This window comes from Sorex fumeus, unplaced genomic scaffold (genome assembly GCF_029834395.1).
Source record: "Sorex fumeus unplaced genomic scaffold, SorFum_2.1 ptg000034l, whole genome shotgun sequence".
Classification (NCBI taxonomy): Eukaryota; Metazoa; Chordata; class Mammalia; order Eulipotyphla; family Soricidae; genus Sorex; species Sorex fumeus.
Window position 1 is genome coordinate 7,247,218 of NW_026606091.1, and position 12,095 is coordinate 7,259,312.

At 40.3% G+C, this 12,095-nt stretch overlaps 1 protein-coding gene across 3 annotated transcripts in view; it reads left to right on the forward strand.

Moving 5' to 3' along the window:
• The window catches only part of CNTLN (centlein), a 277,449-nt gene that overhangs the window by 160,813 nt on the left and 104,541 nt on the right, over positions 1-12,095 (forward strand). For all 3 annotated transcript variants that reach the window (XM_056117337.1, XM_056117338.1, XM_056117339.1), the window contains exon 13: positions 7,227-7,327. In XM_056117337.1, coding sequence (XP_055973312.1) covers positions 7,227-7,327 — 101 coding nt within the window. The remainder of the gene's footprint in view (positions 1-7,226; positions 7,328-12,095) is intronic.

Genomic DNA, 12,095 nt, shown 5'->3' on the forward strand with positions numbered 1-12,095 from the left:
GATATATTTAGGATTTATTTAATCACAAAATTCAAGTTTTTTAAAAGTTTATAAATGAGCCAGATAAATAGCTCAACTGTCTGGAGCACCTGCTTTGCATGCTAAAAACCCAGATTTTATTCTCAGAATTATATAGTCTCCTGAGCACAGCCAGCAGTGACCCTGTACATAGAACTTGAAATAACTCAGAGCACTGCCATTTTCTTCTTTCAAAAAAAGTTTTTCTTCATAACATATATACTATAAAACATACATATCATTCATAAGTATAAATCAAAACAATAGTCTTCTAAAGAAGTTGGGGATCTGTTAGAATCCTGTTCTGTACACTTCACAATGTATATTTATTTTCAAAAGCACTTGGTATTTTTTTTTCTGCCCGGCAAGCTACCGAGAGTATTCGATATGCCAGACACAGTAACAACAAAGTCTCCAATGGAGACGTTACTGGGCCTGCTCGAGCAAATCGACGATCAACAGGAGGGCCTTTACCTTTTTATTAGTGAAACACCATGACGTACAGTTGTAGACTTACAGATTTTTGTGTTTGGGTTTCAGTTATACAATGATCAAGTACCCATCCCTCCACCAGTGCCCATTCTCCACCCCCACCATTCCCAGTATCCCTCCCACCCCCCTTCCCCCTATTCCCTGCTACCACTGTGGCAGGGCATTCCCTTTTGTTCTCTCTCTCCTTTTGGGTGCTGTGGTTTGCAAAAGAGGCATTGAGTGGCTATCATGTTTGATCTATAGTCTACTTTCAGCATGCATCTCCCATCTTGGGAGGATCCTCCCAATACCCTTTACTTGTTGTTCCCTTCTCTATCTGAGCTGCCTTTTCCCCTAGCATGTGTAGCTGGCCTCCAAGCCATGGAGTGAATGTCCTGGTACTTATCTCAGCTTTTCTTGGGTGTTAGTCTCCTATTTTGTTACCTCATATTTCATAGATGAATGCAATCTCTCTGTGTCTGTCCCTCTCTTACAGACTCATTTCACTTAGCATGATACTTTCCATGTAGTACCACTTGTATGTAAATTTCATGACTTCACACAATCACAATCAATCACAACCATCCTGTTATTCGTCGATTGCCTCGAGCAGGCCCCAGTAACGTCTCTTCATCCTAAGAGTTAGGAGAATGAGACCCTTCATTGTTACTGGTATTTGGCATATTGGGTACGCCACGGGGAGTTTGCCAGACTCTGCCGTGTGGACAGGTTACATTCGGTAGGCTTCATGACTTCATCTTTTCTAAAAGCTACATAGTACTCCATTGTGTAAATGTACCAGAGTTTCTTTAACCAGTCATCTGTTCTCGGGCACTCGGGTTTTTTTTCCAGATTTTGGCTATTATGAACAGTGCAGCAATTAACATAGAAGTGCAGATGTCACTTCAACTGTACTTTTTTGCCTCTCTGGTATATATTCCCAGGAGTGGTATTGCTGGGTCAAATGGGAGCTCAATTTCTAATTTTTTGAGAATCGTCCATACTGTTTTCCAAAAGGGCTGAACTAGTCGGCATTCCCACCAGCAGTGAAGGAGGGTCCCTTTCTCGCTACATCCACGCCAACACCGGTTGCTTTTGTTCTTTTGGATGTGGGCCAGTCTCTGCGGTGTGAGATGATATCTCATTGTTGTTTTGATCTGCATCTCCCTGATGATTAATAGTGTAAAACATTTTCTCATATGCCTTATTGCCATTCGAATTTTTTCTTTGAGAAAATATCTGTTCATTTCGTGGCCCCATTTTTTTGATGGAGTTGGATGTTCTCTTCTTGTGGAGTTCAACCAGTAATTTGTTTATCCTTGATATCAACCCCTTGTTGGATGTGTACTGGGCAAATATCCTTTCTCATTCTATAGACTGTCTTTGTATTTTGATCACTGTTTCTTTTGAGGTGCAGAAGCTTGTAGTTTAAAATAGTCCCATTTGTCTATGTCTGTTTTCACTTGCTTGGCCAGTGGCGTGTCATCTTTGAAGATACCGTTAGCTTCACTGTCGTGGAGGGTTTTGCTAACCTTGTCTTCAATGTACCTTATGGATTCTGGTTGATGTTGAGGTCTTTAATCCATTTTTATCTTACTTTTGTACATGGTGTTAGGCAGATATTTGAGCCCATTTCTTTGCATGTAGCTGTCCAGTTTTGCCAGCACAATTTGTTAAAGAGGTTTTCCTTACTCCACTTCACATTTCTTGCTCCCGTATCAAAGATTAGGTGATCATATGTTTGGGAGGAGATCTCAGTATATTCAACCCTGTTCCATTGGTCTGCAGCTCTGCCTTTGTTCCAGTACCATGCTGTTTTAATTATTACTGCTTTGTAGTAAAGTTTGAAGGTACGGAGGTTGATTCCTCCCATTTTCTTTTTCCCAAGAATTCATGGGGGCTTATTGTTCCATATGAATTTCAGGAGTGTTTGCTCCATTTCTTTGAAGAATGTCATGGGTATCATTATAGGGATCACATTGAATTTGTATAATGCTTTGGAGAGTATTGCCATTTTGACAATGTTAATTCTCCTGATCCGTGAGCAGGGGATATCTTTCCATTTTCTTGTGTCCTCTTTTATTTCCTGAAGTAGTCTTTTGTAGTTTTCTTTGTACAGGTCTTTTACTTACTTAGTTAAGCTGATTCCTAGGTACTTGATTTTCTGGGGTACAATTGTGAATGGGATTGCTTTTTTTTATGTCACTTTCTTCTCTCTCACTTTTTGCATATAGGAAAGCCATGGACTTTTGGGTATTGATTTTATAGCCTACAACTTTACTATACCAGTCTATTGTTTCTAGGAGTTTCTTGGTAGAGGTTTTAGGGTTCTCTAAGTATAGGATCATATTATCTGCGCACTTGGTACTTTTTTTAAATCTCTTTCAAGATTTATTTATGGGTCTCTGAAGCCGGCCCAGTAGAAGAGCTTACATAGTGGTACTGGAGTTGGTTTTTGTGGATGACTGCTGGTCCTTCCAGAAGTATAAGAAAGTAGGGAAAGGTGGCTCATCACAACTCTAAGAAAGCTAGAGATTCCACTCACAAAAAATGCATATCTGAATTTTCAGCAGGTTATATCTCAGGTCTATTCTGAGACAGTGGAGTTCTGCTGCGGGCATGGCGGAGGTTTTAGATTGTGGAAACAAGCAGCTGTCAGGGGCTCTGTTTGGGTGGGCACCAGGTTTAGCCAATCCCCTCCGATTTACTCTGGTCTGTTCAGCCTTGTACAGCTTTGTGATTAGCTGTGGCTTTTGAACTCTTTAAGGATTTATTTATGGGTCTCTGAGGCAAGGCCGATAAATGAACTTGTATAGCTGAGCCAGATGTGGTTCATGGGTGGGGGTCCCAAATAACTACCGTTTGACCATTTAATTTATTGGGAAACTTTTTCCCAAATTGTTTTGGTCCAGCCAGAGGCACAATGGCAATTTGGAGGTATCAGGAAGCCTGAAGGCACCATCCAGCTGCTTATGCACTCACCTCATGGATACAGGATGACTTGCTGGCAGCACCACACCCCAACAAAAGCACTTGGAATTAAATGCTAAGGTTTACTGTAAAGTCTTAATCTGCCTTCCCCTGAACATCATTCGTTCAGTTGTAATGAGTTAGACATCTGTAAATTAGTTATTACTCAGATCAGACTTATCTTACTGAAATTTTATAAAGTTAAATCGATAGCTTTAAAGAATGCTCCATGGTTGGAAGCCTGCTTCATGAGCTGGGAGAGAAGGCAGCTGGGATAGAGAAGGGATCACTATGTCAGTGATGGTTGGAGGGATTGCTCGGGATGGGAGATGTGTGCTGAAAGTAGATACAGGACCAGACATGATGGCCTCTCAGTATCTGTATTGCAAACCATAACGCCCAAAAGTAGAGTAAGAGGGAAATTATCTGCCATAGAGGCAGGGGGAGGGATAGGATGGGGGGGAGGTATACTGGGACATTGGTGGTAAATAATGTACACTGGTGGAGGGTGGGTGTTCGATCATTGTATGACTGAAACTCAAACATGAAAACTTTGTAACTATATCTCACACTTATTCAATCAAAAAAAGAAAAGAAAAAAGAAAAAGTGCTGTAAACTTTAAGTCATGAAGTAAAAATTTAGGGACTAAGTTTATTTTTTTAATATTGATTTCTCCATTTTATTTTTTTTTAGATTTTTATTAGTGCAAGGTTATTTTTTTAAATGTTTATTCGATTGCTAACAAATGTGTTTGCATTACTGCTTTGTGAAAATCACTGTTTTAGATAAGTCTACTGAGAATACCCAGCAAGCTTTCTACTCTCAGAGAACTTATAATTAGACATGTTCAGCATTAATATTCCAATGAAGTTTAATGCTAAATTTTAAACTGAAACTATCATGATGGGGCTGGAGGTATAGGATAGGGGTTAAGTTGCTTTCTTTGCCTGTGGCCGACCATGCTTCTATCTTCAGCGCTTCATATGGCTCTGTGAGCCTGCTAGGAGTGATCTTGAGCACAGAGTAGGAGTAAACCCCAAATATCACCAGGTGTGCCCCCAAATTTAAAACAGAACAAAATAATATAGAAAATCAAAGTTGGGGCTGGAGAGATAGTACCACAGGCAGGCCTCTTTCCTTGGATGCAGATTACCTGGGTTAGATCCCTGGCATGCCAAAGCACCTCTAAGATTATCCCTGAGCACAGAGCCAAGAGTAAACCCTGAGTACTGCTGGGTATACCCCCGCCCCCACACACACATAAAATAAAGTAGCACAATGAAAGCTGAAGTTGTTGCTCAGTTGTAGATCATATGCTTTGTTTGAGCACGGCCCTGGGTTTTATCCTCAGCACTGCTTATTACCCTGAGCACTGCCAGCTATGGTATGAACCGAGCATTAAAACGACAATAAAAATGACAATAAAAAAGAAATACTGTGGTGAAATAATAACACTTTAAAACATTAGTCTTTTATTCATTGAAGTTTACTGATAAAGATAGCAAATTTTCATTTTTTATATTTTACATACAATACAGTTTTGCATAGTTTTATTGAGTTATGTAGAATGTTATAGACACACACATATATAAATGCAATAGATTCAAGCAACTGTGATTACAAACAGATGAAATCTAGTTCCATCATGTAAATTAATTTCCTTACTTTGCTCCTTATAGTCAAATGCTGTCACCTATATTAATGCTTGGCAACCATTGATTTATTCTTCCTTCAAAAATCTTTACCTTTTTTTTCAGATGTTATATGTATAGAATCACATAGTCTTTAATTTTTTTATACTGGCTTCTTTCATTCAGCATATGCCTTTCATATCTAATAAATTGGTTCATTCAGTTTATTTCCTTTTTTTATCAAATCCAGTTTTGGGCTGTAGCACAATGTGTTTATCCACCTACTGAAGAAAATTTGGATTTTATTATATTGAAGAATAATTATTCATGACTAGTTTTTCACACTTATTAAGTGTATAAACTTGGGTTGGAAGGTCATTTTGGCAATGATGATTCTTTCAGTCCATGAACTTGTTATCTTTCCATTTTTAATTTCTTTTTATTTAAAATAATTGCTTTTAAAATTTGACCTTAAATTCTAACCAGAAGACTCAAACTACAGTCCCAAAAGTCTTTGCCATTCTAGTAAGATTTATAATCCCAAATATCTAAATAAGAGTTGCTTAAAAGGCCCTCCCGTTGATCGTTGATTTGCTCGAGCGGGCCCAGTAACGTCTCCATTGGAGACTTTGTTGTTACTGTGTCTGGCATATCGAATACTCTCGGTAGCTTGCCGGGCTCTCCGAGAGGGGCGGAGGAATCGAACTCGGGTCGGCCATGTTGGCCGCGTGTAAGGCGAACGCCCTACCGCTGTGCTATGCTTAAAGCTTAAAAAAAATTCTTTTTTTTCTAGTTCATTATTTACATATAGAAATGTGCTTCTACAGTCCTACGATAGAGCGACACCGGGTGGTATTCAGAGCTTACTCCTGACCCTCTGATTAGGCCTCATCCTGGCAGTGCTCAGAGGACCATATGTGATTCTGGGAATTCAACCCAGGTCTGTAGAGTACAAGGGGAGTTCCCTACCTGTGTGACTCTTATCTCACTGGCCCTAAAGCTTAGCATTATTATTAATATGGTTGTATTGGTGCTATGCTCAGATTGGGACAGAAAAACTCTTTTCTGTTGACCTCCAATTCAATAAACTCAAGTAGTTACTCAGTCAGCTGTTTTATTCAACAAAGTTTTTTATTCTCAGCTTCCTATACTTAGTTCAGTTTTTGTTTCAGCTATGAAGAGTCCTCAGTATAGATTTATAACTCCATTTTAGTGTCAGGGCCTGAGGTTTCCATAGACTATATTTTAATCAGGTATTTCAGCATGGTGGGAAAATTTTATTGGATGTATCACAGTGTAAAGAAGGGGTCTTTGTCTTTGCTTGAAATCTTGTATTTACTTTTAGTGTTATCTACTAACATTATATTATGTAATAGATCTTTCTATTAAAAAATAATTCATGACTTAAAAAATTATGGTCTATATTCATAGAAAGATTGCATTCATCTGGGGAATATAAAGTAACAAAATATGAGATTAATACCCAAGATTAGCTGAGATCCGCACCAGGAGGATTACTCCATAGCTTAGAGGCCAGCCAGGCATTCTAGGGGTAAGAGCAGCTCAGATAGAGAAGGGAGCACCAAATAAAGGGTGTTTGGAGGATCCTCCCAGGAGGGGAGATGCATGTTGAAAGTAGACTATGGACTGAACATGTTTGCCACTCAAAGCCTCTTTTGCAGACCAAGACACTCAAAAGGAGAGAGAGAACAAAGGGGAATGCCCTGCCACAAAGGCAGGGTGGGATAGGGGGTATGGGGGTGGGAGGGATATTATCCATGGTGGTGGAAAATGGGCACTGGTGGAGGGATGGGTATTTGATCATTGTATAATCGAAACCCAAGCACAATTGTAAATCCACAACTGTACCTCATGGTGTTTCACTAATAAAAAAAAATTGTGGTCTATATTTTAATAATTTAGCATGCTTAATGTTATTTAAAGTAATATATCACTTATTTAAAACTTCAGAATTTCCAGATCAATATTCAGTTTAAATTGTATGAATTATAAATGCTTTTACCTTTATTTAGACTTTATTTAGTCATATGTTTTTGAATATCTTTACTGACTATTTTGTTATTTTATTTCTGAGCATATATTTTCAATAATTTCTTTTGTTTCGATTTTTAAAGGATAAATCTTCAGGAAGAATTGGATGCGCTTAAAGTACACATGCGTGCTGATAAGGCAACAATACAAAAATTAAAAACACATATAGAAGAGAATAGCGAAGGTAAATATTTTACAAAAATTAATATTTGGTGCAGGTATTTATTTTTATTCTTGATTTGTTTAGTTTTAAAATACACTTTTGTTGATAACATTGCTTTACATTAATTTATGTATTTATATATTTTAGGATACAGTGTTACATACAACATCTTTTCTATCTCCAAAATGATAGTATTGAGTCCATTTACTCATTCCTCCAACCTCCTTGGCAATGTCAGTTCTATAGTGAGAGTCTTAAGTATTTATGTTTTATTTTATTATTATTTTTTGGCAGGGAGTGGAGTGGTATCTGAGCTATACCTAGAGGTGCTCAGTACTTACTCCTCACTCTATGCTCTTGTATGTGGTACTGAGAATGGGACTGTGAGGTTGGCTATGTGAAAGACAAGAGCTTTAACCCCTATACTATTTCCCTGATCCTTAGGGGTGTATTTTTATTGGACACTGTTCTCTTAGTTTCATTTTGTACCACATATGGGTAAGATCATGTGTGTGCATGTGTATGTGTGTGTATGTGAGACTTGGTGGGACGGTGGGGACGAGGGGATTGTTTGAGTCACACCTGGTGGTCTTCACTATATATCTGGCTCTGTGCTCAGGAGTAATCACTGGGAGTGCTTGGGGGACAGACCACATATGATGTTGGGAATTAGAACAAATATTGGCCATATGCAGGGCAAGTACTTTACTTTCTACACTATCTCTCTGGCCCATAAGTAAGATTATTTGGTCTTTGTCTTTTTACCTTCTAATTTTTTTCACTTATTATGACACCTTCTAGGTCCATCCAAGTTGAAGCAAAATACAACTTTTATTTTTACTAGTGGCTGAATTTCAGTGAATATTCATTTACTACAACTTCACTATCTACTCTTCTGTGGTTGGGCACTTGGGTTGTGTCAAGATCTTGGCTCTTGTAGTGCTTCTGCAGTGAACATTGGTGAGCATGTATCTTTTGGAACGTGGTACTTTTGTGTTCTCTGGATAGTTATCTTATTATCTCGTTCTTACTTTGGACAACCTGGCAGGCTACCAAATGTAACCTGCCCACACGGCAGAGTCTGGCAAACTCCCCGTGGCGTACCCAATATGCCAAATACCAGTAACATTGATGGGTCTCATTCTCCTAACCCTGAAAGGCCTTGAATATGGCACTTTAAAATCTCAGGGTTAGGATGAAGGAGACATTACTGGTGCCTGCTCGAGGCAATCAATGAACAACAGGATGATGGTGATTGTGTCCTCCTGTTGTTCATCAAATTGCTCGATCGGGCCCAATAACATCTCCATTTTGAGACTCTTTTGTTACTGTGTTTGGCATATTGAATACATCACGGGTAGCTTGGCAGGCTTTGCCATGCAGGCGAGATACTCTCGGTAGCTTGCCAGGCTCTCCGAGAGGGTCAGAGGAATAGAACCCGGCTCGGCCGGGCTGGCTGCACACAAGGCAAACACCCTACCGCTGTGCTATTGCTCCAGCCCTAAGCTCCAGTGGCATAATTGGTTAGGCCAAGACCCAGAGACTATGAAACCCAGCTCCCGGAAGAGAACAGTGCAGAATATCCCGCCCCCACTCCTGACTGTCGTCGCCAGGGCCCCTTGCAGGGGGCGGGTTGAGTTTCCCTCCCTGCCCCAAGCAGAGACCCGGCAGCCGAAGACCTCCAAAACCAGCCACAACAATGCTGAGACCACTCTCCACACGCATGAAGGTACCGGCAGAGGAACACAGGCATGTGGTCCCGGGACTGAGATCTCTAAGCCTGTAGGATAACACTCTTTTGTCCTTCCTCAGGTAGCTTAGGTTTATCAAGTAACACCCATCTAAGGACACTGAACTTGTATTGTAAACAATGTCCTTTCTATGTGGACACAGGAAGACAGTTAATATTATGCTTTGTAACTTGGGAGTTGATTGACTCTGAATAATATTTACTACTGGGCATCTGCTTTCTTGACTCAGTTGCCCTTAGTTCCTAGCACCCCAAAAGCAGGGTCCCGACGAGGGACTGAATGGACCCAGAGCAAGCTGTGAACTACCCTGTCATCAAAATGGGCCAGGCCAAAGTGCCATGATACTCAACTATAAGTTGAGGGCATGATCATGGACAAATGCTCTCATGGTCCAAAGTAAGTAACGCCGAGACTAGGACCCTGTTAGGGCTAGGAAGACTAACCTGACCTGAGGACTGCGGAATGTATAATGAGATGTTTATATCTCTTACTGTGCTCACACAGAATGACATTGCTAGAAATATTAGAAGTAGATTTACTACTACAACTGTTTAAGTAGATTACTAGCTGAGGGAAGAACACAGCCTTGTTAGGATCCCACCCTTGAGTGGATCTCCTAGTAATCTGGAGTAATCTCTTTAGATGAGATTTTATCTTTGAGTTAATCTCCTGGAGGAGTGGTTTTACCTCTCATTGTTGTTTTGTCAATATTCAAACCACCTTTATGTCACCCTTATGTGATTGCTATATAAACTAAAATTGTAAGCTCAGAGAGGAGTCAGAAGTGAGAGGGCTTGGGCTCCAGAGATCCAGAGTCAGAGCCAGAAGGAGAGAGGTTCCAGATTGGGGCCCAGGAGAGGAGGCAGAGAGAGAGACAGGAGGGAAGAGGATTGGAATAAACTACTATTGATATCGACTGGCCTGGCTCTCGTTTCTTCTTCCGTCTGCCCTTGGCCAACAGCTGTTCTGATTCAGGCCACACAGAGCGGCTCAAGAGTACTGAATGCGGTTGGTGAGACAGTGCCATCCAGTGAGCCCGCGAACACACAACCTTTAGTGTGATAAGATTTTACACAAGCCTGCTCGGATCGGGGCTGAGCATCCTCTGCCCAGATCCTGCATCTTCCAGTAGGCAAGTGTCACACCCACCAACTGCCCCCAGGTGCTCGTGTAATCCCATCAATGGCCAAGACCCAGAGATTATAAAATCCAGCTCCAGGAAGTGCGCTTGTCATGGCCACAGACATCTTATTATCTTGTTCTTACTTTGGACAACCTGGCAGGCTACCGAATGTAACCTGCCCACACGGCAGTCTGGCAAACTTCCCGTGATGTCCCCTAACCCTGAAAGAGCCTTGGCACTTTTTGAAATCTCAGGGCTAAGGTGAAGGAGACATTATTGGTGCCTGCTCGAGGCAATCGACAAACAACAGGATGATCGTGATCGTGACCTGTGTTATGGTATCACTATTGACATTGCTTTGGGGGACCACATGCAGTTTCAGAGATTGAACCAGTGTCTGCCACATACATGGTAAGCACTGTAACTCCTGTCCTACCTCTCTGGCCCCTACCTTGTTCCTTCTCTTTGAGATGTTTACTCAGTTGTACTGATCAGTAATTTGCTAAAGACTCCAGAGAGATGGATCTGTAATCTTCAGAGTTCTTGCTCTGAGCAAGTCTCTCTTCTTCTCCACTTCTTTGTAAACTCTAGCTTCCTGTCTTCTGAATAATGGGTCTGAGCTTCAAGTTAGGAAAATCAAACTCTGTAACTCTTCTGTCTCTATGCTGTGCTCTTGAAACTGCTCTCTCTTGGGAGTTGGGTAAACATTGAACCACCTTACTGTAAACTTTCTTTCAAGGTTCACTAACTTTCATTGTATTATGCTTAGGTCTAAAATCCGTTCTTCATAAATTTGTTTAGCTTTTAGTTGTTCTGTATGAAAGGTTAAATCTGCTCCTTTGAATAACATTTATTGTCATTAATCATGCTTTAACTGTATTAAAATTTATGCGAATACAAACTTCTCTTCATATGCCAGATATTTTCTTTTCTACTACCTATCTCCTTGGCTATTTTTGACAGATAAAAAGTTTTAAAATGTCCTCAAATAAAACTTACTACTTTTCCTTTCAAATAGGTTATGCCCTTCCTATCACTCCCCTATGAAAACCTTAAGCCTTGGAAACATTCAAATTCTCTTTACTAAAAGTCATAGTGTAAAGAATTCTTAATACAATCCCACAATATCTCGTGTCAGGAGCTCAATTTAGCTGGAGAGCATAGAGCAGCTAGGTGTCCAAGTAACTGATTTAAGATAATAAGTCAAAATGAAAGTAACAGTCAAGCTTTTAATCACTTACTATATAAGCAAGAGGCTACAGTGAAGAAAAGTAGCAGTTAACTGTACCTGTTCTGTTTTCCCTTATGGACATGCATACCAGTTGAGGATTATATGGATTACTACAAAATATAGGAGTTGTCTTACTGCCAAAGGAGCAAGGAACAAAAGTTTCCTGTACTTTTATTGAACCATGGATGAGGGGGAGTCAAGGTCAGAAGACAAATATTGAAAATGTAGTCAGAATAAAGAAAAGTTTGCTTCAAAGTTATCTCTATCTCCTTTTATCAAATAAGTATACCTTGGAAAATATGAATGGCATAAGCCCAAGGGCTACCAATAAATGTATTCCAATTTGAAACCCTGGTAGAGTCACCTAGGCTAGGGATACAAATATATCTAAGAATGTGGTTGACCAGGGTGTGTACTGATAGTGCTAAAACACCATTATAGTCCATAATTTGTGTGTAAGATATGGATGACACACTGTAGCACTGTCCTCCCTTTGTTCATCGATTTGTTCTCGTGGGCACCAGTAATGTCTCCATTGTGTGATTTGTTTTTACTGTTTTTGGCATATCGAATACACCATGGGGAGCTTGCCAGACTCTGTCATGTGGGCGGGATACTCTCGGTAGCTTGTCGTGCTCTCTGAGAGGGATGGAAGACTTGAACCCAGGTCGGCCACATGCAAGG